This window comes from Acinonyx jubatus, chromosome A1 (genome assembly GCF_027475565.1).
Source record: "Acinonyx jubatus isolate Ajub_Pintada_27869175 chromosome A1, VMU_Ajub_asm_v1.0, whole genome shotgun sequence".
NCBI lineage: Eukaryota > Metazoa > Chordata > Mammalia > Carnivora > Felidae > Acinonyx > Acinonyx jubatus.
In genome coordinates, this window is record NC_069380.1 from 207,560,580 (window position 1) to 207,587,815 (window position 27,236).

The 27,236-nt window shown below is 41.3% G+C and overlaps 1 protein-coding gene across 2 annotated transcripts in view; it reads right to left on the bottom strand.

Moving 5' to 3' along the window:
• Positions 1-3,013: 3,013 nt before the first annotated feature.
• The window catches only part of SKP2 (S-phase kinase associated protein 2), a 32,470-nt gene continuing 8,247 nt past the window's right edge, over positions 3,014-27,236 (bottom strand). Inside the window, exons 3-10 of one of the 2 annotated variants that reach the window (XM_015077583.3) lie at positions 23,290-23,401; positions 20,705-20,848; positions 19,273-19,407; positions 17,582-17,680; positions 16,043-16,173; positions 9,769-9,820; positions 9,493-9,600; positions 3,014-4,953 (exon numbers count right to left, since the gene is read on the bottom strand). In XM_015077583.3, coding sequence (XP_014933069.1) covers positions 4,740-4,953; positions 9,493-9,600; positions 9,769-9,820; positions 16,043-16,173; positions 17,582-17,680; positions 19,273-19,407; positions 20,705-20,848; positions 23,290-23,401 — 995 coding nt within the window. In that variant the 3' untranslated portion in view covers positions 3,014-4,739. Of the gene's footprint in view, positions 4,954-9,492; positions 9,601-9,768; positions 9,821-11,566; positions 13,488-16,042; positions 16,174-17,581; positions 17,681-19,272; positions 19,408-20,704; positions 20,849-23,289; positions 23,402-27,236 lie in introns of those variants that run through there. The other variant, XM_053201464.1, reaches the window with a different exon arrangement.

Here is a 27,236-nt window from a genome sequence, read left to right on the forward strand (position 1 = left end):
CAGCAATAATGTGACAGATAAATATAATGAGAAAAAATTATATATATGAGAAGGAAAATAAATATACTGATGAACTGCTGAGCTACAAGGAGAAATTATTTCAAATGCAGCTTATTCTTGACATTAACATTACAAATAAGCACGAGATTAGGGTGTAAGTCAATGAGAAGGTTTAAGTTTTCTACATTAAGGAAAATAGGAAGAGTATTTTTTTTAAGTGTCATAGGCTTTAAGATACAATTTTAAGAAAATTACTGCCTACACAAGGAGGGACTAAAGAGAAAAATAGAAAAGAATATTAAAAAAAATTTTTTTAATGTTTATTATTTATTTTTGAGAGACTGTGAGACAGAGTGAGAGCAGGGGAAGGGCAGAGAGAGAGAGGGAGGCACAGAATTTGAAGCAGGCTCCAGGCTCTGAGCTGTCAGCACAGGGCCCGATGCAGGGCTCAAACTCACAAACTGTGAGATCATGACCTGAGCCAAAGTCGGATGCTTAACCAACTGAGCCACCCAGGCGCCCTGAAAAGAACATTTTAATTTGAATATTTTATAAGATAGTAAAGGGATGGATTATAACTAACTTCATTCATTTCTCCCTTTTAAAAAGTCAAATTGATATTTGCTAAAGAATATCAAATCAAACTTTGGATTCTGAAAAGACCATTGAAGAGATCTGAATAACATACAGCTTTCTCTACCAGTAGAGCTTCTGGGGAGTAGGGATGAGTTCTCATCTGTACCTCTACAATGAATAAGGACTGGGACTACCAGAGAAGAAACTGCTAATTACAAGAACAAACAATAGTTTTCATACACTGAAATTTAACATTCTTTACTTATGGTGTGTGTGGGGGGACCTGATATACGGATGTTTGAAGTAAGTATAGTGTATTTGAGAACCAGGTTTTTACAAACTTCTATTAAACAAACATTTCCCCCAGCTACAAATAGTTTATTTCTCCACACTTACCTTCTTTGAATGGACAAGGAGGGCTTGAATGATGTTGTTGCCATACTAAACTGGCTCTTCTTGGCTTTCACAAGAAAATAATCTATTTAAATATCTCTGGCAATTACGCTTTGCCATTTCCTCCTGCCTCCGATCTTCTCTTTGAAACATCTTTTCTTCATGAAAGGATTCCTCACAGGATCATTGTATTAATCTTATAAATACTTCTGTAAGCATTTTAACTGGGCTATTGTAGATTATCCACTTGAAATGCAGTAATATTGCCAAAGTCTAGAGCTCCAACCTGTATCACAAAGAGTTAGCCTCTTGATGAAGAGACTTTATGACTTCCTTGGATATTTGGCTAGTTTGGGAAAGGGAGAGGAAAGAGGTTGCTTTTTCGCTTGTTCCAGGGTGAGGGTATCCAGTGGGAAGGAGCTTCTTTCTAGTTTTCCCAGTCCCTGGGTTACTTAGTGCCTTTCCTCAGAGGCTCTGCATCATCCCCGGTGCTGCTGCTCAAACACAGTATCCTCCACACTGTAAATCTTCAGTAAACGTGGGACGGAAATGAAGTTGACCAGGACAGAAGGGATATGTTACTTTATACAGAAATTTGGATCTCTGGAACTTGTGGCTAGAGCATGAGAGGGAGGAATCAAGGGCCACAGGCAGATGCCAGAATCATAAAAAGAATGACAGCCAGATGTTATGTGTCTCCTGATGGAAGAATAATACCACTTAGCAAGTATCGATTCGCCAAAAAAAAGAACTTGTAAGATAAGCCTCGAGATCAGGGTTTCACAACTCTGGCACTTACTGACATTTTGTAGCAGGTGACACTGCTGTGCGGAGCTGTCCTATAAACCGCAAGGTGGTCAGCTGCATCCGTAGCCTCCGTCCACTAGATGCCAATAGCACCTCTCTACTTGTGACAACCAAAAACGTTTTCCGGCATTACCGAATGTCTCCCGGGTGGCAAAATCACCCTTGGTCTAGAGCTTTTTGTTGCTGAATCTAACTACCAGTTTATGGAAATAAGAGGTTAACCTGTTATACAGAGATCACATCAACAAAAGTCACAATGTAGAACACAGGACAAACAACCTAGTTTCATCTATAAACAAACTGCAAAGTAAAAAACTTGGGGCGGGGGCCAGGGGCGGACCCCAAAGATTAAGAGACTTAAGAAAATGTCAATCAAATGCAATGTATAGATCATGTCTGGAGCCTCATCAAACTCATGTTAGAAAGCACTTGAGACCAAATGGGGGACTTTCAACAGCATCTTGATATTTAATGTTTCAGAAATAATTCAGGAGAATATCTTTCAGATGTATATACTAAAATACTTATAAATTTTGCTTCAAAGTAATCTGTGCAGGTTGGGGTATGAGTGTGTGTGTTGGGGGGGGTGCAATGATAGACAAAATGGGATAGGCCATAACTTAATGACAAAAGAAAATAATGAGGTTATGATATGGCCTACTTTTTGCATGTATTTGACATTTTTCATCATTAAAAAAGGAAGCATAGTAGTGATAATAACAGAACATAATGAAAAGCACCCAGAAAAGCTGGGTAATGTTCAGTAAGAATCACACTACCATTTGAATGGACGGGTTCAAAAGAAACTGAATTCCCAAGATCTGTAGGTACAGACTGAACTATTCAAAGTTTCCTAATGAAAGTAAAATATGCAGTATAAGCTGACCCAGTCTCTATTTAAAGAGTGCTACTAGCTGCCTTTCACTGACAGTACCTGACTATCACACTCATCACCTGAACTGCAAATGTTTTAGAAGTGTTACTATTTTAGAAGCACTGTAAAGAAAAAGCCTGTATTTAGCACCTTCTCCGAAAGCCTTATAAACTATCATTTTAATTTGATAATAAGCAGATGAAGTGGATGGAACAAAGAGGATCATTTTAGGGCTCATTTTGTAGGGCCTTAACTAGAGGGCCAGGATCAAGGGCACACCACACCAAATGCTTTCTAATTTCAACCACCGGACTTAAGAAAAAAAAAAAAAAAGAAAAAAGGAATACAAGTTAGCTGAAGTACTCATTTTTATAAAAATGTGTTTTATTTTAAAACAAGTCTATAAAAGTAGAAATCACATACAAAAATACAGATTACTCTGACATGTTAGCAAAATAGCTTATGGCTGGACTTGAGTCTGGAAGTACTGTGTGTCTGAGGGCATCTGGAAATCACAGCCCATCTGGATCCTATCATCAGCCCTTGTCACTAATCTGTAAACAATAATTTCACGTAGTAAATTTAGCACTTTTTTAACCAGTACAAAATCAAAACATAATCATTTCTTGTATAACACCACTGTAAAATGTTCGTCCTTAGGTCTGAGCAGGTAAGGGCACTTCGCATCGTTGTTTCTAACATTCGAAAAACCTGATTTGAAAACAACGTTAATAGAAATGACGGGTTTTGGCTTTTTTTGTTCCATTTTGAACATCAGGGAAGGTCATCAGTGTAAATAGGAAGTTAGTGTTTTGTGTCGTTTTTTTTTTTGTTTTTGTTTTTTTTAGTAGAACGTAATCATTTTTCTTCTAGACACCATTAAAAAAAAAAAAATCACTGTTCCTATCAAAAGGTTCCACACCTGAGTTTTAACTTTTACATAGGTTCAAGCTGTCTTACTGCTTTGAAACTGCACAGAACACATACCTACTTCTGGCGTGTCTTTCTGAGTGAACGAGCATGCAGTTCTCACAGGACTCTAGGTCCAGTAACTTTATAAAACAATGGCTTTCAAGCAATTATCGTGGGAGACAATTTTTTTTTAAAGGCAATGTAAAATACTTGATTCCAGAGTAATATAAAAATAACTTTAAGAGCCTTGGCAATAAAGGAAAATGGCAGGCAACTTCAGTTTGGCATTCTGTCCAAAATTTCGAGAGCAAAGACTGGTTACCACCGCCTTTCTAAAACAAAGTGAGCCACTTTAAAAGCTAAAGAACCCACTTAACATGATTTGATCGCAAAGTTAGAAGACCACAGTTCTGTTTCCTCAGCTAATACAGAATTCTGGGAACAAAGTCCACGAAGGAAACTTCAGTAACGTGCATTAGACGGTACTTCAGATTACCTCGTCATAGGAAGTTGCCTCTTGAGCCTTCAAAGTCCATACCAATTCTTTACCTCTGGTTGGTTAGCTGTTTTTTAAAATTTAGGTTTCCAGGTGAATTGCCCAGGGCTATTTGTTTCCATGAGCCTAGCTTCAAATCTAAAGGCAAAGTTGAAATGCATATTTTTCTATCTCCAGAAGAGATTACCACAAATGCTACTATCCATCCTATGATTCTTTTGTTCCACTCACAATACAAATAGCTTATTCTTCTACCAATCTATGTCTCATAAAGCAATACTGAAAAGTTAAATAGAAGAAAGTTACCATATAGACTGTGAAAATGATTTGCTGGTGGTGACTCTTATACTTGATTCTAAATAGATTGAATAAGAAGGGCACTTGGAAGAGGTGGCTCAAATCTTGCTGTTTAAGGTCTCTTGAAATTACCGGTTCTCCTAAAATTTCAAAAGGCCTAAAACTTAGGCTTTTAAAGGCACAGAAGCAGTGACGGAAGCTTTTATAGTTACTTAGAAAAAGCAAAACTTCATAGTTTTCTCTCAATGGTTGTCTAATATACTTGCAGAATGAAGGCAAAGGGAAAACCAAGAATAACAATAGCTGAGTGCTCCAGCAAGCGGGCTTCCTGCCTATTTTCCCTGTTCCAAAGAAAAGAGGAGACACCATCCTGCAAAAAATACTTCATAGACAACTGGGCTTTTGCAGTGTCAGCCGGCATTTGATGCCCCATATCTCCTGGTTCTTTTTGTTGCCAGTGGTCGGCCTGGCAATGGTGGTGAAATGGGAAGTATTAATCTGTAGATGAGGAAGGGCTTCTTTTAACAGTTGAAGGGTACCGTCTGGCACGATTCCAAAAACTTGTAGTGTTTTTAGTGTGGGAATTTCTCCAAGTTCACTGGAAAGGAAGAGAAACCTTTCAGAGTAGCAGTATCTATGGTAACAGATCCACTAGGGTTACATGACCCAATTTTTACAATTTGTATCATATTCTATAAAACACAAACTGAAAACATAATTCACAATCAAGGATTTGAGAAAACAGCAAAGGTGAATCAAACCAGAAAGCACAGACTGAGGCTCAAGACAACACAGCCTTAGGACACACGCAGCGCATTTTGTTAAATTTCTCCCAACCTAAAAACTCTGAGGTTTCTTTAAAACCCAACCATATTTGCTTCCTTCCTCCATTCTCGATTTAAAACAAAAGGCGTTACTGTGTTGTGAGAAGCTAGAAGGTAGTGATGGTAAAGAATCACCACAAGTTACATGTAATTTCAAAATATGGACTTGACCTTTAGTTGAACTAGACTCTTCCTCTCAAAAGATCAGCAGCAGAAGTTAAGGTAACTTCTTAATAAGTCCATCACCTGTGATAAAACCTAACAGTGACTTCACTAAGATCTTTTAGACGGGGTTATATAGTTGGGTGCAGACAGAAAAAAATAAATAATCAATCACACCTTTTCTACGAGAGGCAAGAGCCATCTGACTTCTCCACACATTACCATTTTTGCTGTTGTTTTGGTTTGGTTTTGGTCACATATAGGCCAATCCTCTTCTCAGGTATTTCCCATTAAGTGAAATTCAACTCTGTCAACAGTGAAATTCTGGTCCACAAAAAAGGGAGCCTATTTCTCCAAAGTAAATACTTTAGGTAATGATTCTTTCTTCTTAACCCAGATCTATGTGCTTAGAAATTCATCTCTCTGATCTGTATTTGCTCCAGGTTGGGACACACAGTACAAAGTCTTAGGAAAGGGAATATTTAGTTTGGAATATCAACAAAATCCCACTGCAGATCAATGAACACATCAGTGGCCTAGAGTTAGAAGCATCCTTTATATTTTCATTTTGCTGGTAACTACTAAAAAACCAAACTTTCCTCACAGTAATTGTCACCTTGCCTCCAATCTTTCTTCCTTCCAGCCTATTCTATATACCAGTGCCCAAGGCATCTTCCTAGAGCCTAGCTCAGATTATGTCACCCCTCCCACTCACCTGCTCCACAGCCTTTGATGCTGCCCTCTTGTTTACGGAACTCAAACTGTTCAGCTGGCCTTAGGACTTTTCCACGTTCAACCTGTTCTCCCAGTCACCCCACTACCCTCTAAATGTATTTATTCTACATTCAACAAAGCGTAGTAAACACCATAGACGTTCAATACATGTTAGCTGAATAAAGACGAAGGGCACTTTAGAAAATACGAGTACTATCTAAATAAAATAAATATGCTTGGTGTTCATAAAAGGCCAATAAGATCTGGAGGTTACAACAGACACCATGGAAAATCAGGAAGAACAAACTGCTGTTCTTGAAGTAAACTAACCTCTGGGACCATAGAGACAGAAGTGCAAAGAAAGATCACAATTCATAGATGTTTATACTCGTCATTGCTTAAGATGACAGCAATTCTGCCCCAACCTTAAGTCCCTCTTACGTGAAATCTGAGTATTTGAGAACTTTGTGATGAAAATTCAGGTGCTGCGATATCCAAATTAGACAAACTGTAAGTCATTCTAGAGTGGACGGTGTCAGAAGCAGAACCTAGAGGTGGGAGCAAGGAAAGGAGGTACAGCGGATGGCAGAAGAGGAAATGTTCTTGCAACAGCGCTGGGAAGGACGCTCGGCGAGGAAGGACATGACAGCAGATTCTCAGAAGACACTCAGGTGTCCCAGCTGAAAAAGGAGGGAGCTGTCTTTGATGGGATGGTGGACAACGGACCAACCCAAGTCAAAAAACCAGAAAGTCTTTACACTTTTAACGAGACCACAAAAATAAAAAAACACTGAAAGCCCCTTCGTACATGTATCATCTACAACACAGGAGAACAAATTTCTAAGCATCTTTCTAGATTGAAAAGCAACTGAAGGCTGGTGAATAGGAATAAATCTCTGAAGAGCAATGACTTCTAATTTAGGAAGCATAAACGGACACTGGTAATGTCTTTAGTATCTTTGCTGAATCTCAGGAAACAGAAGATATTTACAGACCCCCTCACACGTTCATACCTCACCTCCACTACACGATCCTGTTTTCCTCATAAAATTTAGTAAATGCCTAACTAGGAATTCTCCCTACAACAGACTTTTTATTTAGTCTCTCCTAATGCCAGATCAGTTTGCTACCTCCAGCTTGGCTTTCTTACTTGAATGAGAAATACAGAACAATCAGAAGAGAGTTCAGACTTACGGGATAAGATCGATAAAGGCGTAAGAAAATAGACACAATGTGGACATATCCTGGGGAAGAAAAATCTGATTACCCAAGTATTCTAAAGCACTATCATTACAGAAGAAAGTCATTCAAATTTTATTTTCCCACTTTTGAGATAAGAAATAAAAATTCTTTAGCATAAACAGCTTTCTCAAAATTACTACTGAGGATCCTAGAATTCTTACTATGAATTTCAAATACATCAGCTGCCGGAATGGAAGTAGAGAGAATAACATTTTATCTTGAAAAACTCCTAAGGATAGGGTACAAGCAAATTAATCTTAATGGGTTCAGAAGGTAAATCAATGTACGTATTATTTACATAATGCCTGAAGAAACATCCTCTTTTACCTTAAAGTTCAAGCACAGCATCTTTTCTCTCTGTGTTACTCTTTTGGTGGTCTGATTTGTAAATTAAACTCCTGATGCCCCTATTTCTCTCATTTCAAGGTAAGATTTAGACAAGTCACAAGAAGGCAGTGAAGGTTCAAACCTAAGTCTGTTGTGACCTGAGGTCTGTACGCTTAAGCATCAAGTCATACTGCCTGCAGGTATTACACCATGGAAGTGTTACTATCTTACACTAAACTGTGAGAGCTCACAGCCTTCCCTTAGCCTCTGCTCAAGAAAAAAAAAAAAAAAAAAAAACACCAAAAAACAACATCTGGGGATTACCTGCTTAGCTTCTTTTTCTGGAGAGAAAGAATGAAAGTGAGACATCTGGAGAGATTCTCTTGAGAAAAGCAACCAAAACACACTGATCCCCAGGGGGCTGCACAGGCAATGAGGCTGAAGCCCAGAGGGCAAGGACAGGAAAGACGGAAGACAGAAATGCCTTTCTAGGTAGATGCTAGAGGCTCTTAGGAGTTTTGGATACTAGAAAGGACAGGAGATTTCAGTAACAGTTCCATGGATATGAATTTACACCCTACCTCTCAGAGCCACGGATGTAAATCCTAGCATCCCTGTTAGGTAGTGCTTTTTCAAATGAGATACCAGCAGAGACCCTGAGCCCCAAGATTAATTAAAGCGATTAATTAAAAACAGAATTACTGGACTCTCTAACTCTACTAGTTAACCTGAAGTTACCTTCAGATACCTGAAGTATCTGATTTATTAATTCTTAAAACCAACTTAGAAGATTCAAACCAATCATTCAAAGACTACATAAATTCTTTGTTCAAATTTACCACCTTTCTTTGGTAGACGCCAGAGGCTAAATTACCTTCATCTGGATAGTGAGCTACATACAGGAGGTCAGCAGCCTCTTTCAGGGCATACTGGCTGGAATAAGAAAGAAGGGCACCTGACCAAATTCAAGATACTGACTTCTTGTGGTTTTCAATGAAATTGCTATGCATTTACATTCTACATGAGGAAGGATCTTCCAGCCCTTTGGGGATAAAAGAAAGGAAACTTTTTAAAAACAAACAAATAAATAATATTATTCCTGGGATGATGTGAGCATAGCACTTTCCAAAAGAAAGATCTACTTCTTTTTCCTTTGTGCAAATTTTTGTGGAAGTTGCTGAGCAGGTACAAAATTAACCCTCCTAAGAGCTACCGGATTAGATATAGACTATTTTCATCCATCCAGAAAACCTAGGACATAGACCCGGCTCAGTCATTAACTTACTTTACAGCTTTGGGTTAAGACATTTCTCTCTTCTGGACTTCAATCTCCCCCTATTCCAAGACAGCATTAGACTCTTCTGATATTTACCATTTACATTCTGCCATTCTTCCCATTCCCTGACTACCGTCCAGAACAGCCATCACTAGAAGATTACACAACTTTCCTCCAAGGCCAGAGGGAGCCTCTCACAGTCAACTGGGGTTGACTTGAAAAATATGGGGTGGGGGGGAAGCCTCCACTGATCTGCCTCCCAGTTATTACTGTGAGCTCCCCAGAGGTAAAAACTGTCTTCTCCTTTTGTAAATCTTCCAGATATTAGTACAGTATTGTAATATCTAAACGTGCTTCTAGGTAAATAATAAATGTTTAGTAAACTATCCCAATCAACTCAACTTTTCTAGATATTTTAAACAAAAAATTTTGCCTTGGGTTTTCTATTTTGCTGGTCTTCCCTAACCTATTTGTGGCCCACTAATATTGATGCCAAGTTTTAAACATCTGCTACTTACAATAACAGATATTAATCCCAAGTGACATCTCCTTTGCTCCCTGTCTTCTAGTTTTAGACAATGAAAATACTTACAGTAAAGTTTCAGGTATGATATCATAGCATCGACTGAGTGACAGATGTTGGAGGTAGTTGAGCTGGTAAAATTCTGGAAAGCAGTCATTCTTCAGCATGACACTATCACTGTAACAGAGCAGAAGAAAAAATTCCCAACCTATCCATCAATTCAGATGGAGAAGACAGAATTAGCTGACCGTTTGGTTCCTTCAACATGTTAAGATGCTTTCCTCCTTCAATGATCAGTCATGACTTTTCAATTTTTGTTTGAAAAGAAATAAACAAAAAAAATACCTTAAGTCTAGGTGGACAAGATTGGGGCATCTTCCAACTAAGGTAGAGACATCTAGGGGAAAAAATGATGGGCACGATTAAATGAGGAACACCACAAGGGTATCTGCTATTAACACTATCTTTAACATTGTGCTAATAAAACTTTGGGACAATGCAATTAGTCACTCTACTAGACACAAAACACAAAGTCATCATCTTGGCATGTAAGATTTTTGAACCCAGAAAATCCAAGAGAATCAACTGAAAATAGTAGGAGAACTATGTAACACAACAGGTTAACAACAATCCATAGCTTATCTATGTATGTGCAAACACTGCCTGGGGAAGAAAAGAAAACAAACAAAAATCCCATTCATAATAGCAAAAAGCAAAACCAAACACCACCATATGTAAACAAACAACATATTATAAAGGTAGCACTTAAAATCAATAGGGGAAATCATGGATTATTTTTAAAAAATGATATTGCTACCACAGGCAGAAAAAGACTTATTTCTCCAACTCAAATAATATTTCCAAATAAATTCCATACATATTAACAAGTCCTAAATGCAAAAATATGAGTATTTTCTTTCACTGGATCTTGGGATAGGTAAGGTTTTTCTAAACACAAAAGAACACACAAAGGAAACACTGACAATTTGCTACATAAAAATTTTAACTCTACCATGTTAAAGCAACACAAAACACAAACAGAATTAAAGAAGTGTCAGAAAACTGCAAATGTTTTCAAGATACATGCAATAGACAGTTAATGGTCTTATATAAAGAGAAGAGAAAGCTAAATATAGAAAATGGGTGAAGAATATGAAGAGATACTTGGCAAAACAGGTATGAATGGAATAAGAAAAGCAAAATAAAATTGAAATATTGCTTTTTAGCCATCAAATGAAAAAAAAAATTCTATCATAATACCCAGAATTGATGAAATACAATTAAGCAGATCTCACATACACTGCAAGTGGATATTTAATTTCCTGCAGCCATTCAGGGGAGCAAATGGATTTTTTTTAGGATAAGCAGATTCTTTGTGTGTGTGTGTGTGTGTGTTCTGAGCATTATACACTCGGCACTTTGGCTCAGTAATTCCAATTTTAGAAAAACAATTAGGTGTGCACGAAGACATTCATTTTAGCATAGCTATACTAACCCTTCCCCCAATTATTTTAATCCATTAACCTCCCTCCATTCTGTGGAACACAATGCCAATGACGGTTATTCAAAAGCTTTTATTTATTTATTTTTTTAATGTTTATTTATTTTTGAGAGAAAGAGGGAGAGAGAGAGAGCAGGGGAGGGGCAGAGAGAGGACGAGACAGAGGATCTGAAGCAGGCTCTGTGCTGAAAGCAAAGAGCCAGATGCGGAGCTTGAACTCATGAACCGTGAGATCATGACCTGAGCCGAAGTTGGGCACTTAACTGACTGAGCCCTCCAGGTGCCCCTTCAAAAGCTTTTAAATAACACTTAATGACATGAAAAAATACTGAAGATATACTGTATAGTGAAAACAAAACCAGTGGGTGTAGCAGGGGAAGGCCAGAAGGAAATATACACAAGGTTGGTGGAATCACAGGTACCTTTGCAGAATTTGGAAGAAAGTCACATGTGCTACTTTGCAATCAGAAAATGAATCAGTAGATGTTATTTATTTTTAAAACCAGCTTCATTTCCTGTGGGAAGGAAAACATGGGGCTGCCGTCAGCCCCAGTCCCTCCCTGGCAACCTAAACCTAGACTTGCATTTAATTTTTTTTAAATTTTTTTTTTTTTAACGTTTACTTATTTTTGAGACAGAGAGAGACAGAGCATGAACGGGGGAGGGGCAGAGAGAGAGAGAGAGAGGGAGACACAGAATCAGAAGTAGGCTCCAGGCTCTGAGCCATCAGCCCAAAGCCTGACGCGGGGCTCGAACTCAAAGACTGCGAGATCGTGACCTGAGCTGAAGTCGGACGCTTAACTGACTGAGCCACCCAGGTGCCCCTAGACTTGCATTTTAAACCGTCTCCTCAACACACCCACTGTGATAGGTGACAGGCATCTCAAAGTCATGCCTAAAAGCAAAACTTCATTTCTTCTCTAAATCTGCCCCTTCCCTAAGTCTTTTCCATCTCTGAGAAGGTGCTCAAGCCACCCATCCAGCTGCTTAGGCCGGAACCCCAAAGTCACACTCAACTGTTTTCTCACATCCCACATCCAGTCTGTTACCGAAGCCTGTTCTGTTGGCTTTTTACCATCTGATCATTTCTTACCACCACCAAAGTCACCACCCGAGGCTCTTACAGCCTTTTCTCAACATGGCACTGGAAGAAGACTTTTAAAGGTGAGTCAGATCATATCACATCATTCCCTGCTCAAAATGCTACAACGGCTTCCCATCTCACTCAGGAAAATTCTGAACAAAGCTTCTGCCTCGGCTTAGAGAACCCTGGGCTACCTTACCTCCTATCACTGTCCTCCTTGCTCCCTCTCACACACTGCCTCCCATATAAGGCCTTTGCACTTGCTGGTCCTCAGTTCTAGAATGTTCTTTCCTCACTTATCTATACAGCTCATGCCTTTCATTCAGGCCTTTGTTCAAGCATCACTTCCTCAGAGAGGCCCTCTTTGGCCATTCCATTTGAAAATAAGCCCCTCCGGCCTGTGCTCTGCCTGGTCACTCTGCTCCATTCTTTCTCCCTCCATCTCATCTCCTTTCATCACATTTAGTCATCTGTTGGTTGCCTGCCTCCCCCACCAGAACATAAACTATACAGGGGTGACTTCATCAGTTTGGTTCAAGGCCACAGCTCCCAAGTCTGGAACAGGGCTTTGTGCATCGTAGGTGCTCAATAAACATTTGTTTAATGAGTGACTAAAAAACGAAGAAGCGCACAGTACAATTTTGAGTGACCCACCACCTAGCCAGCCAACCAGCCATCAACAAAACTCAAAATCAGATACCATGTTATTTTGATGCCACCCAGGAAAGAACAAAACCTTGGGGGGTAAAACTGGTTGGTCTCCAGCCCTCACTTAAGCCCTGGCCATCCCTCAGCAGAAAGGGTTAGTAAATAGTAACTGCTTACGAGTATAGATTCCCTCTACACACGATCCCCTTCATTTCACCACTAACCGAAGCTCTGCCTGAGCCAGAAGGCATCTTACAAATCCCCAAATCTAACCCATCATTTTAGGGGAGAGCGATTTCATCTAGAGAAGTCAAGGGCACATCCAAGACCAAGAGCTGGGTCCTCCAAGACCTCGGTCAGCCCCTACTGCCCCATGGGGAGGTCGGTGGGGGTGTAATAGCCAACAATTATTGTACTCTCACTAGCGTTAACATGCTATGTGAGATTAAACCATTTATTCTTAACTGCAACTCTAAGAGACAGGCTTCACTACCACTCCCTCCATTTTACTCATGAGGAAACTGAGGAACAGAAAAGTTTAGCAACTTGCTCACGACCACAAAGTAAATGGCAGAGCACGAAGTTGAACCCGGGTGGACTGGCACCAGTCTGGGAGCTAAAATGACATTTATATTATCTTCTAAATAGTGAAGCAGTGTGTGCCATTGTTAAAGATATTTAAAAAAATCTGATTCCCACTATATAATTAAGAAAACACATACTTCAACTTAAACTCTAGGTCTTTGTCCTTGCCCTGAATGTGTCTAGCAAGCACAATTTTATTACCCATTATTCTTGCCAAACCTTGGTAAACAGGCGCTCTGTTCTCTTCTGGAGGAACAACAGAAGTGTTTTAAGCCAAACTTGGGACAAATTAACAGCAGCTTGCCTATAGCAGAGTCCCTCAACCTTGCAGCTAGAACCTCGTTCATTCAGAAAGACTCTCAATAAAGAAACAGCAAATTCAGGTATGAGGCACTGCCTTTTCTTGTCTTAGGGATGAGCAGAGAACTAGTGGTGAGATTCAATGTGAAGAGGCTGCTCACTGGTGGGAGTTTAAAATCCTTGGGAGGCAATTTGGCAAGAACTACCCAGAGCTTAAGAACAGAGCCCAATCCTTGACTCAGCAATTCCACTTTTAAGATCCCACCCTTAGAAATGCACTCAAAGGTCTGTTTATGTTCATGACAAGGTTGTTTATAAAAGGAAAAAACTGGAAAGACTCTAAAAGTCCATTACAAGGAGATCAAGTGAAGGAATTATTATTCAATCAATATAAATCATTCTTTATCTATTTGATGGAATATCACACAGCCACTGACAATGATGTGGGAGAGCTACTAAAAATGGGATTATCTGGAGGGAATAAAAGGGTTTTCTAAAGTATTTCATGCACTATGTCCCACTTTAAAAAACACTTTTATGCAGGAAAAAAAGCAGCAAGATGTTAGTGAGATTACTGATGATTTGTTTTTCTTGCTGTTTTTCCATATTTTCTGTATTTTTGAGAATGTATGATACTGTAATCAGATTTAAAACAGTATTTAAAGGAGAAAAATGTAAAACACAAGTATCGTGTGTATAGGAGAGTGGTAAGAAAAACACTCTGCTGCTTTTACAGATGCCTAAAAAAATAATCCCCTTGGGAATGCAAGCTGGTGAAGCCACTCTGGAAAACAGTATGGAGGTTCCTCAAAAAACTAAAAATAGAACTACCCTACAACCCAGCAATTGCACTACTAGGCATTTACCCACGGGATACAGGTGTGCTGTTTCAAAGGGACACGTGCACCCCCATGTTTATACCAGCACTAGCAACAATAGCCAAAGTATGGAAAGAGCCCAAATGGCCATCGATGGATGAATGGATAAAGAAGATGTGGTATATATATACAATGGAGGATTACTCGGCAATCAAAAAAGAATGAAATCTTGCCATTTGCAACTACGTGGATGGAGCTGGAGGAGTATTATGCTAAGTGAAATTAGTCAGAGAAAGACAAAAGTCATATGACTTCACTCATATGAGGACTTTAAGAGACAAAACAGATGAACATAAGGGAAGGGAAACAAAAATAATGTAAAAACAGGGAGGGGGACAAAACAGAAGAGACTCATAAATATGGAGAACAAACTGAGGGTCACGGGAGGGGTAGTGGGAGGGGGGATGGGCTAAATGGGTAAGGGGCACTAAGGACTCTACTCCCGAAATCATTATTGCACTATATGCTAACTAATTTGGGTGTAAATTTAAAAAAATAAAAAATCAAATTAAAAAAAAAAAAGAAAAGAAAATAATCCCCTGTCTGAAGATGCAGGCGTCTGGACTTGGGCACAGGCAAAGGACTCAACTCCCTGGCCGCTCCCAAGAATCTAGCTCCTCTTCTGATTGCCTGATACATCTTACTTTGCCAAAGACACATTTGTTCTGGAGAAGCATGTCTCAAATACTAATATTCTAAGAAGATACATTCTCCAAATGTCTGATTCAAATCTTTTAAAGTATAATAAACTCTATAATAAATAAAACAGTTATGAGCTAATATCAAGTCATAAAGACACGGCTGAGGTGCGCTGGCAGCTTCACAAGGCTTTGCGTGGCCCACAGCCTGAGAGCTCGAGGGGAAGCCATTAAAAAAAAAACCTGTGCCATTTGCAAACACTTATCTCTGCAAATCGAGGTTTTGCCAATATTAGAAGATTAAAGCACAACTGAATGTCGAGGCTTATAAAGACTGTTGGCTATTCGCACATTACCCCTGACTTCAAATGCCCGTATTAAACTAAACATCATGATCCTCTTAGACTGAATTAAGAAGAGTTGTAATATGATCTTATAAACAGGGCTGAGAACAGGGTTTTTCAAACCTTGGCACTTCTGACATTTGGGTCAGATTACCTTTTTGTGTTCTTCTGCTGTCCCGTGCATTGCTTTCTTGCATTCCGGGCTTCTGCCCACTGGATGCCAGTAGCATCCCTGCAGCTGTGACAATCACAAGTGTCTCCAGACATTCCCGAATGTCCCCTTGGCAGGAAAACTCTCCCTGGTTGAGCACCACTGCTTACTGGTCAAACACTGCATTCATCTATTCTATGTTGGGGGTCTTACCTAATAATTCAGCTGACTAAAAGAAGTTCTGCTTAAGTTGGTTGAAAGTACAAAGGCTTTCACTTCCAGATTCTGGATTCGAATCCTGATGCTACCCCACCGGCTGTCCATCACCTAACCCTTCCAATCAGCTGCTACCTCCTCTGGACAATGGGAACAAGACTATGCGTACTGGACTGAGACAATGGAGGCAGGACAGCACTTAGAAGCTCTGCAGTAAATGAAACCTTCTGCCGGTATGGTCGCTGTTAAGGGTCCAGTGTCCAGTGGGTCTTACCTGATCTCTGGAGATTCTTTCGGTAGCCACTGAGGTTCAGCTGGGTGACGGTCTCTGACACATGCGCGACAGCCACTTGCACGTGCTTCTCAGTGAAGTCGTAACACCAGGAGAGGTTCAGCTCATCCAATCTGCACACCAGAGGGGAAATAAGGAAAGCGTGAAAGCACAACACAGGAATGAGTTCTGTAAGTAGCACTGTCTCAAGCTGCAAAGAGAACACAAAGCCATGGATAGAGTCTTTGCCATTTCACGCACAGAACCTCTGCTTCTCTAAGCAGCTACCTCCCTCTGCTCACCTGAAACTGCCTTCTCCCCTCCTGACACACTCCCCTGCCCTGGTTTGCCTCAGAAAGTTGCCTTAGTGAGTGATGCCCCCTTCTGGAAATGGAGGGAACACTCTCCTCTAGATGGCTCAAACCTCATTACAGGACTAGATGGAGAAACTCTAGGCTATTTTCTTTTTCAACCAACCATGTTGTTAGCAAACAACCAGAGACTGAACAATCACTCGAGACACTTTAAAAAATATGTATCGGTGGATTATACCAGGGATTCCCAATAAAGAAATGTTGACATTGCAAAAAGCCACTTCATCTTACCTGGCCTCTGCTAACTGAGCAAATGAAGGACTCAAAGACAATATCCAACCATTAAACCACAAACCCCATTCCTGACACTGCTGAATAAATGTAGGTTTACACATTTTACTTCACTGATAATATTTTTATCCAAAGGTAATCTACTTTCAACAGATTAAAGAGATATACGGGGGTGCCTGGGTGGTCGGTTCATTAGTTAAGTGTCCGACTTCTGCTTGGGTCCTGATCTCACAGTTGGTGAGTTCGAGCCCCATGTCAGGCTCTGTGCTGACAGCTCAGAGCCTAGAGCCTGCTTCAGATTCTATGTCTCCCTCTCTCTTTGCCCCTCCCCTGCTTGTGCTCTCTCTCTCTCAAAATAATAAATAAACATTAAAAAAATTAAAGAGACACACATACAATGCTACAGTAGAAAGATTAAGAATTATTAAAAAGGACACACAAATGCACACACACAACACAGTATTGTGTATTCTGTGAGCCATGTCCCCCTCCCATTTAGTAGTATCTGTAACTGTAGCCTTTATTTATATACTAACATTATTATATGACACAAAAGATATTTTTCATGGAGCCACCCAAATTTAGATATTTGCGTTAAGTTAGGTCTATAGATATTATAGGGAAAAGGCCTGACTGAATAGTCAGGTATAAACAGATTAATTTCAACCATACTGTTGATAAACACAGTACTAAATTTCCCTTGTTTTAATAGTAAAAAAAGAAGGGGGATCACTACACAAGTATCCCCAGCAAACCCAAGTGATCTGCCTCCTCAGCTTGAACAGAAAGTTCAGAGGGTAAAGGATGGATGCTGTGTTACCATCAGGAGCACAGAGTCAGGAAGAGCTCAAGAAATATATTCGATTCTACTCCCATGGGAGGGATAGTTGTATATTTGCCAAAACAGTTCTATAATCAAATCTCACATCATTCTTACCTGGAACAGCTGCTCAGCAAAGTCTTCAGGGCAGATTCGGAGAATCCAGAACACCCAGAAAGATTTAGTCGCAATAAATTTGAGTTCTGTGCTAGGTTACTGGAAAAGGAGGAAAACGTCAGAATACCAATACGCACTATTACTCAATTAGTAAGCATTCTGAGGAAAACAGGCTAGAGAAGTTAAGTACTCAAACACACAGGGCTTTGAGCCAGAAGTGAGTTTCAACTCCTGTCTCACTCTGTATGACACCAAGCAGGATGCTTTGCCTCAGTTAATTCATCTGTGAAATGGCAGTATCAGTACCTTCTTGGTAGGGTTGTTAAGATTAAATTATATAATGTGATAAAGGGCTCAGTACATGCCTGGCACAAAGGAAGCACACAAGAAATACTAATCAATGTAGTTTTATTTATTTTTTATTATTTTTTTAAGTAGGTTGCAGGCCCAGCGTGGAGCCCAATGCGGGGCTTGAACTCATGACCATGAAATCAAAACCTGTGCTGAGATAAAGAGTGGAACACTTAACTGGCTGAGCCACCCAGGAGCCCCAATGTAGTTTTTAAATTAAAAAAAGAAAAGAATGATGGAATAAACATTATTTCTTTTTCATCCATAATTAGCATTAACTTATAGGCACACTTTTACTTGTCAAGTCTCCAGGTTCTTTCAATTAAACTTCTCTCAAATTTGCCCTCTCTTCTGCATTCTCAAATGCCTTGTGTTAGTGGATTCAGTGATTAAGAGCTAGAGTTCGGGAATCACACTCTATAACCAAGTTCAAATCGTGGTTCTGCCACTTAACTACCTGTGAGACCTTGGACAAGTTATTCAACCTCTCTGTGCCTCAGTTTTCATATCTGAACAACAAGAGCTTACATCATAGGTTGCTGTGAGAATTTATGAGATGACCTTTGAAAGTGCCCAATAAATGTTGGTAGTTAATTTTATGCATTTTTTGCATCAGGTTTCATCATTTCTTACCTGAGTGAACACAAAACCGTCTTAAGTAGTCTAGTTTTTCCCTTGTCTGATTAACCTGCCAAGGTGCCTAACAAGTTATTTTCCTAAATTTGAACTCTGACATGTTCCTTCCATTCTCAGATCCAGTCTCTTTACGACACTTCCCTCTTCAGTGACTATCATGGAGTCCAGACTTCTTATAGCATGGCAGGGGCCCATTATGATCAGGTCCTCACCTCCTGTCACCTCCTCACTGTGCCCTACGCTCCAGCAGTTCCCAACTACTTCAGAGTTTAGAACTGCACAGGCAGCTTTACCTAGACTGCTTCTTTACCTTGTCACATGGGGCTCTCCAACCTGAATATCTGCAATACTCAGCTTAAGAGTCACTTCCTCTGAGAAGGCTGCCCTCCCTAAATTTAACTAGGTCTCTCTGTGGGATGCATGCATCTAACAAACACACTGCACTGTAATTATCTGTCTCTCCCATGAATGGGGCAGGGAGTGGGCCTCTATTCATCCTTGCTTGTCTAGAACCTAGCATAAGTCCTGGCATATAGTTAGCATGCCAACTTGCATTGCCTGGATGAGTCCCGCACAGTACTGCAGAAGCACAGATACTGAGTCCATCTGGAGATGGACAGAAGGGCACCCCACATATATTCCGGAAACAAAATTAACATACAGAAAACAACTGCCTGTGGGACATGTTTCTGACGGCCACTCACTTGACAATGGGATCTGACAGCTGGAGGCCTTCCAGGCTTAGATTCTGCAGCTTGGAGCACCGGGACAGAATGCCGTGGAGGGTAGACACATCGATTACAGAGTTGGACAGATCCATGTGTTGCACACGGAAAGAGCTGAACACAGACAGGAGAAAAGAGAGGCTATGTAAGGTGGCCCACACAAGTACCTCCAGATCAAATCCAACCTCATCCCCTCCCCAAATGAGCAGCCAATCACAAACAGGATCCTTACTACACATTTCAAGTACAGTTTTGGTCTTAAAATAATTCCTACTAGTAACTCCTTTCCCTCACTCATTTTAAAATTCAGGAGGATTTCCGCCAGGTCAAAATGGTGCTGCCCATTTTGCTTAGGAAATTAGTCAGTGGGCATCATGAGAACGAGCTGGAGGTGGCTGACAAGAAGATTCTGCGTATGATGCCTCGAGGCAAAGGTGAGTGAGTGAATTACTGAAACAGAAAAGACAGCAGAAGAGCAAGCTGTAAAGGGCTAATATTGAGAGGCCTGGAGGAAACACAGGTGTGGAAGTTTCTAGGTAATTGGACCTAGTTGTTTGAAAGAGAGGGATGAACTAGAGAAGAGGATTGGAAGGTTCTGGCACAACTGTGGGTGTATGACAGCGTGTGCAGACAGTGTGTGGATCGAGGAAGGCAGCCAGGGACAGACCCCAGAGTAGCAGAGAAAGAGGCACATGTGAAGAAGACCCAGAAGGAATAGCCATGGGAGAAGGATAAACACCAGTGGAAGAGGGGTGCAGTCATATGACCATGGAGGGAAGGGGAAAGAACTAGAGTTGGGATCCCTGTTTTGTCCTTAACTCTGCCATTTTTAGCTTATCTTTCTGTTCGGTATCTAGTCATTCCACTCAAGTTTGGGATGGCATTAAACCATACTGCAAAACTACGAGGAAAAGAGAAGTAGTTTTTCAAAAACATTCCACAAGGCAAACAAAAAGAGGGCATTTCTTTCAGGTTGCATATCTGTCCACCATTGGATCAGAAACCCAGAGCTACAAAATCCGGGAAGACTCCTCACACACTGTCTTTATCAGAACTGGCCAGTGCGGCAAGAGCTAGGCTGGTTGAGTACTGTGCATGGCCCCTGCCTCAAGCGACTCACGAGGAGCATCTGCTGAGGACCCCCCTCCCCCCTGAGAAGCAAAATGTGCATCTCTGACCCTCAGGAAGAGCCCAAAAGTAACCCTGACTTAAAGTGGGAATGGGATCACGGTAAGCAGTGCCATGTTTCAGCATAAAGGCCATACAGCAAAGCATGCACTTAACATTCCACTACATAGCTGACTTGTCACAGGCCAGAAGGCTGGACATAGAAAAAAAGTAAGTTTTCATCTGCTTCTACCTCAAGATTTAGAAATAGTCTTTTCTAGTTTTTTTTTTTTTTTTTTTTTACCTGAAATGTTCAACTAATGGTTGATCCACAAATGATCGTGGGCAGCGGAAGGCAACCACCCCTCGAGACAGCAGCCGGCCGATCACATCCGGGTGCAGGTTTTTACCTGTGAGGTCCAAGGTCTGCCACAGGGACTCATCAAACCTGGAAAAGAGGAGGTCCTTAGTTAAGTCAGGGGCACTGGATACCAGAGGCTCTTACCACTGTTACAGAACAAGAGGGAGATGGCCATAAATCACCTTGAAGCAAATTCCGAAGGAAGCTATGTTTCTGAGTTGACAATACAATTAGCTATGACACTTTTGAGATACTATTGACCATTTCTTGCGCATCTCACAGATTAGCTTCCATCTTCATCTATATATGTATTTCAATATACATTATTGAATAGGTAGGTAGGTTCAAAGTTACCTAAATGATCCCACCTGCTGTTTTTGATAAGCATAAATAAGTTACCACAATCACCCTAAGTAACACGTAAATATAACTAAAAGGAGGGAGGTCAGCCCTATAGCTGACCTTTGCACATGGGTTTGAACTATGCAGGTTCACTAACATGCTGATTTTTTATTTATTTATTTTTTTAAACGTTTATTTACTTTTGAGACAGAGAGAGACAGAGCATGAACGGGGGAGGGTCAGAGAGAGGGAGATACAGAATCTGAAACAGGGTCCAGGCTCTGAGCTGTCAGCACAGAGCCCGACACGGGGCTCGAACTCACGGGCCGCGAGATCATGACCCGAGCCAAAGTCGGCTGCTTAACCGACTGAGCCACCCAGGCGCCCCACATGCAGATTTTTTATAGCACAGTACTGTAAATGTATTTTTTTCTTATGATTTTCTTAACATTTTCTCTCTGGCTTACCTTATTGTAAGAATAAGAGTATACAACACATATAACATATAAAACCTGTGTTAACTGTTTATGTTATGGGTAAAGCTTCTGGTCAATAGTAGTCTATTCATAGTTAAGTTTTTGGGGAGTCAAAAGTTATATGTGGATTTTTGACTGGGCTGGGTGGGGTCAGTGCTCCAAACCCCCATGTTGTTGAAGGGCCAACTGTACTTTGTTAAGAAATAGTACTATCAAATATCTACTAGGAAAAAGGAACCCTAAAAAGGAGTTGGGCTGTTTTACAATACCCTTTAAGCTTAAAAACAAAAACAAAAAACGTATATACATGCATGGAAATATATGTATTTGTATGAACTAACGTGAAAGGAAAAAGGAAAAATATTACTTAGATTTTGGATAGTGTTTCTAAAGCAAAACTGAGGTACTAAAATGTACTGAACAGTAAACCAGGGGGCTGTAATAGCCACAGTTTAATTCAACTTAACAAAAAAAAGAAAACATGAGATCAAGCACATGAGGGACCATTTTCAATGCCTACTAGAATTTTATTCTTTAATATTGCTTGAAATAAGCAGACCACCGGCAGGGCTTTGAAATATCGCTGCATAAAGAAACTGTCAACGTGTTATTTGACTTCTATTAACAAGAAGGCACGACTACAGTACCTGGCACATAACAAGTGCTTAATAAATGCTGGTTATGGCTTTTATGACAACTGATACGAAGATTAACAGACTCTGCATGAAGAGGAGAGCTGGCTGAAAGAAAATCGGTATGGGGTCACTTAGGGAGGGATCAGGGAAACTCCGCCACCACTGGCTCCAGCATTCCAGGGGTGCACACCTCCCCGTGGCTCTTCTAAGCAAACAGCCCACTCTGTAAGTACCCGGGGCATCTTACTGCCCACACAGCCCTGAATGGACGGGAAGGGGCTCTTGCTGGCTCACGATAAGAACTCCAGAGATGTGCAGGGAGAAGAGAGATAGATGGCCTTTAGGCGCAAAGGATGGCTAGGAGCTGGCTGGGGAGGACAGGTGGTGAAGAACGGACAAAAGTTCTAACTGCAAACAAAGCCTTCCCCCACTTCTGGCCCGTTACTGCCTTCCAACTCACCAAGACGTTCCCTGTGCAGCTCACCGTTCACACTTGAAAAGTGGCAATCCCGAACCAACAGAGACACCCGTAACTATCGGTTTCCATGTGCGACACGCTTCCACGAGCCAGGCACTGCACCGCCATCTTTATGCTTCATCCTCATAACTGTCTGGAAGGTACTACGATCTCTATTTTATATATGGGGGACCGAGGCTCAGAAGTGTCAAGAACGTCACTAAGGTCCCAGAGTGCTAGGTGGCAGAGACTAGGTTTGCATTTGGATCTAATACCAGGACCTGTGTTCTCCCCTCTGCGCTCACTGCCTGGCCCACGGGTGTGAGAAACCGTTGGCATCCCCCTTCACTCCTAGGACATCACCTGGTCGAGAGTCGGCATCCAACCAGCAATAATATAGGAAAAAGTTCTCCGAGGTGGGTATGTTTACACCTCCAGGAGACTCTTCCCTTCCGCTGTGAAATGAAGTCACTAATATTAAATATATGAAGATACCTAGTTTGCTTTGTGGTACTGTATTTTTCTTGTTTTTTTAGTTTCACTAGATCCAAATGAATAAATAAATAACCCTTCTCTTCTCCTTCCACACATAAACCAAAAGGGGTAAAAAATACTTACGCTAGGTGATACCACCTCTTACAAACACTGGAGACCTTCAAGAGTTCAGGGAGGCACAGACAGGAAAAGATTCCTAAGAGCAGCTCGTCCGGAAGGGAGTCCCATGAAACACCTTTGAGGGAGAAAAACAATGTGTCTTCTAATCACCACTCATTCACCCAATCAAGTCTACTGAGTCTTTTCATGCACTTAAAGGATACACAACATTTAACTTACAGGGGGAATTTAACACTAATCGAATTACTCATCCCACAATTGTTTTTCTGTTCACCCACTGTCTCCGTACCCTGCGGTGAGGCACCACACCTTCTCAGCAAAGGAGAAAAGAGAAAACCAAGAATACTTTTCATATCATTTTTCCCTTCAGCATCTGCTGGCCAACCTTAGTAAGGGCTATATTAAAGGCGGTACAGAGCAAGTCCCCCCTCCATGGCATACAATAATGTCTAAGACATTGATGCCCTCCATGGCTAAGAAATGCCTGGTTTCTCTCAGAAGTGGATTCGGTGGTGGATTCAGCCATCAAGTATTGACCTTATCTACAAGGCAAATGAAGTTTTTTCCTCTTTCTTTCAGATTTACAGAAAGCACTCAGAAGTCCATTTGCCTACAAGTGCACTATCAGAAGGGTGCTTTCATCTATCTCTCTATTTACTATGGTGCCAGGGAGCATTCTAGGTGTTGGGGAGAGAGCAATAAATCAGATAGACAAAGCATTTTAGCTTCACGGGACTTACATTCTAGTGGGAGGAAACAATCACACATATAAAAATACATCACAAGATCTGGAAAAATTGATTAGTGCTATGCAGAAAAGTTAAGCAGAGTAAAAGAGAGGACAGGAAGTACAGGGGCCAGTGTTCAGAATCTCAACAAAGCGGTCAAGGAAGGCCTCACTGAGACAGCGATTACTGAGCAAAGGCTTGAACAAAATTAGGGAGCCATGTTTTCTAGGTATAGGGAACAGAATGTTTGTTTTGAGGAACAGAAGAATGAGCAGGGAGGTGACAGAAGATGAGAGATGTCGGGGCCAGGTCATGCAGGACTCTACATCATGAGGCCTTCAGCTCTGACTCTGAATGTTGTGAGGAACCACCAGAGAGTGCTGAGCACAGAAAATTCTGAAAGGATTGCTTGGGCTGTGTTAAAAAACAAACAAACAAACAAAAAACTGGAGGGGCGCCTGGGTGGCTCGGTCAGTAGAAGGGTCCTACTTTGGCTCAGGTCACGATCTCATGGTTTGCGAGTCTGAGCCCTGCGTGAGGCTCTGTGCTTACAGCTCAGAGCCTGGAGCCTGCTTCAGATTCTGTGTCTCCTTCTCTGCCCTCCCCTGCACACACTCTCTCTCAAACAGAAACATTAAAAACAAAACAAAACTGGAGGGGGGAAAAAGGTGGATATTTTAAGATGAGTTTTGTCTTATAAAAGCAATGTCTCAATAGAACTCTTACATAGGAACATACAGAACATAACCCACAAGATCAGGATAATAGGACAATGGCCAAGAAGGAAACAGGTATGCATGGAAGAAATACTGAGTGTTTAGATCAGTTCAGTAACTCACCTTCCTAGTCAGTCTCCCTGTACCTCCACTTGCTCTTGTACACCAAGTCTAGCGCTATCCTCTCCCTTCTGTGATGGTTCACAGGACTGATGTCAGCTTGACTGGGTCAGGGGGAGGCTAAATATTTGGTTCAACACTATTATGGGTGTGTCTGTTGAGGGGTTCCTGGAGGAGATGAACGTTGGGAGTCTGTTGACTGAGAAACAGATTCCCTTCTCCAACGTGAGTGAATCTCATTCAATCCAAGTCCTGATGAGAATTGGTTTTCTCCCTGCCTTTGAGCTGGGACATGGATCTCCTGACTTCAGATGTGAACTGGAACCATCTGCTCTCCTGGTCCCTGGGCCTTTGCACTGTGGACCTGGGTACTTCCCAGCTTTCGTAATAGTGTGAGCCAAGTCCTTATAATAAATCTCCCTACATCTCTTATTTTTTCCACATCTCTGGAGAACCCTGATTACTAACACACTGTCCCTCCTCCCCGTTACCTAAAAAGGTGGATTTCCTGCACAGGTACACTGAACCAGGCTCTGTGGAGAACATGATGGAGAAAAGCACTGAGGGTGATAAACGTGGCACTTGCTGTCTCTGGGTGGTATTCTTGGGCAATCTTTCCGAGTTTGAACATCTCCATGGTCCCCCCCAAATATGTAGCCTAAGGTCCAAACTGCTTAGCATGAAATTTATGTCACGGACCCACTCATTTTTCTAGGTTCATTACCTAGAAATATGTTCTAGCCATTTGGACTTACTTGTAATTTGTAGAATGAGTCATTCTGCGCCACATCTCAGAGGCCCTGTACGTGCTGTGCCTGCCCCGATTGCTATTAATTTAAAATCAAGTTGCTATTAGAGCCCCAGTGCTTATGGAAGGCTTCCCATGACATCACCAAAAATGGGTCACTTTTTTTTAACCACAATTTTATTATTTACTTACTCATTTGTTTAGCCCTTGCCCCTGCTGGGCCATGAGTTCTTGGGAACAAAAAAGTATTTTTTAAAAAAATAATCTTTGTATTTCCTGAAACTCGCATGGTGTCTGATACATTCATATGATATATACATGCATATACTTATTTAACATGTCCTATCTGTGGGTGTCTGTTCTACAAATATGGAAAGGGATGGCCAGCTCAGGGTTTGAGACACAAACGGGAAATTTCAATGAAGTATCATAATGGGCTGCAATAGGGATCACAGTGCTGTGCTGTGCAGTGGATGGTGGTAGAGGAGAGATCAGAGAAGCCTTCCTGGAGGAAGTGTGCTCTACTGAAAAATGAGGAAATATGCAGTTGCTCAATGAATGCCTGCCCCTCCCTCCCTGAGGACAAAAGGGATGAGGGCAGACCATCCATGCTGACCCTGGACCACAATGCAGGGAGGCAGCTGGAGATCACCCTGAGGCTTCTCAGTGTGGCAACAACCCCCCTTCACCACAAGGCTCCTCCAAGCTCAGCATGGACAGAGGACAGGGGTTCTCAAATACGGCTCCTGCTCTGCTTCCCAAATTCGAAAAAGTTGATACATTAGCTTTTCTTAAGTTCTCCTTCCATTAACTCTTCTGAACTCCCTGACCTCTGGTGCCTCTTGAATACGTAGATCAGATTCTAGCATTGGATTTGGCAAAAAAGTCACATGCTTCGTTATTTCAAATCCAGGATGTTGAGACCACACTAGGACTTGCACTACAATCTGTCCACTCCTCGTGACACCAGGTGCCTGGCCTCCCCGAGGGTGAGAACCACTGGAAGGGAAGCACGCTGATGGGAATGCATCTCTGTGGCCCAAGTCTGTGAATACTGGGCAGGTTACCTAATCCCTCGGGCTCGGTTTCTGCATCTGCAGGAACAGGAATAAAATGATTTATTTTGCAAAGTAGTTCCCTGTGGAGATTAAATAATATAAGGGAAGACATCAAGCAGCAGAGTCAAACTTTCCTTTCTCCTTCTTGCCTCTATCTCTCTCCTCTCTCCATTAAAGCTGCACATTTGCCTTTTGTGATGACTGTTCGCTGCTGCTTGGAATTTCACTTATTTGAAAACACACTGGGTTTTAATAGGGTTTGGATGAGGGCTGCAGCATGTGATTGACCAAGAGGCCCAAACAGCCCTCTATCTAAGTTTGGGACCCCCAGAAGCAGATCCTGAGGACCTGAAGTCAAGTAGTTTATTTTGCTAAGTAATCCCAGGAAGCATTGGAAAGTGAAGAGATATGGAAAGGAAAGAAGCTAATTCGGGGAAATGTTAATAAGCAGGTTATTGCCATTGCCAAGTGGAGTTCAAGTCTGCCGGGGACTCCAGGAGACCCCATAGCACCCTGCCCCAGAGCTGTCTGTCTCAGCCAAGAGCATGGGTGCTGGGGTATTAATCCACCAACAACTCTC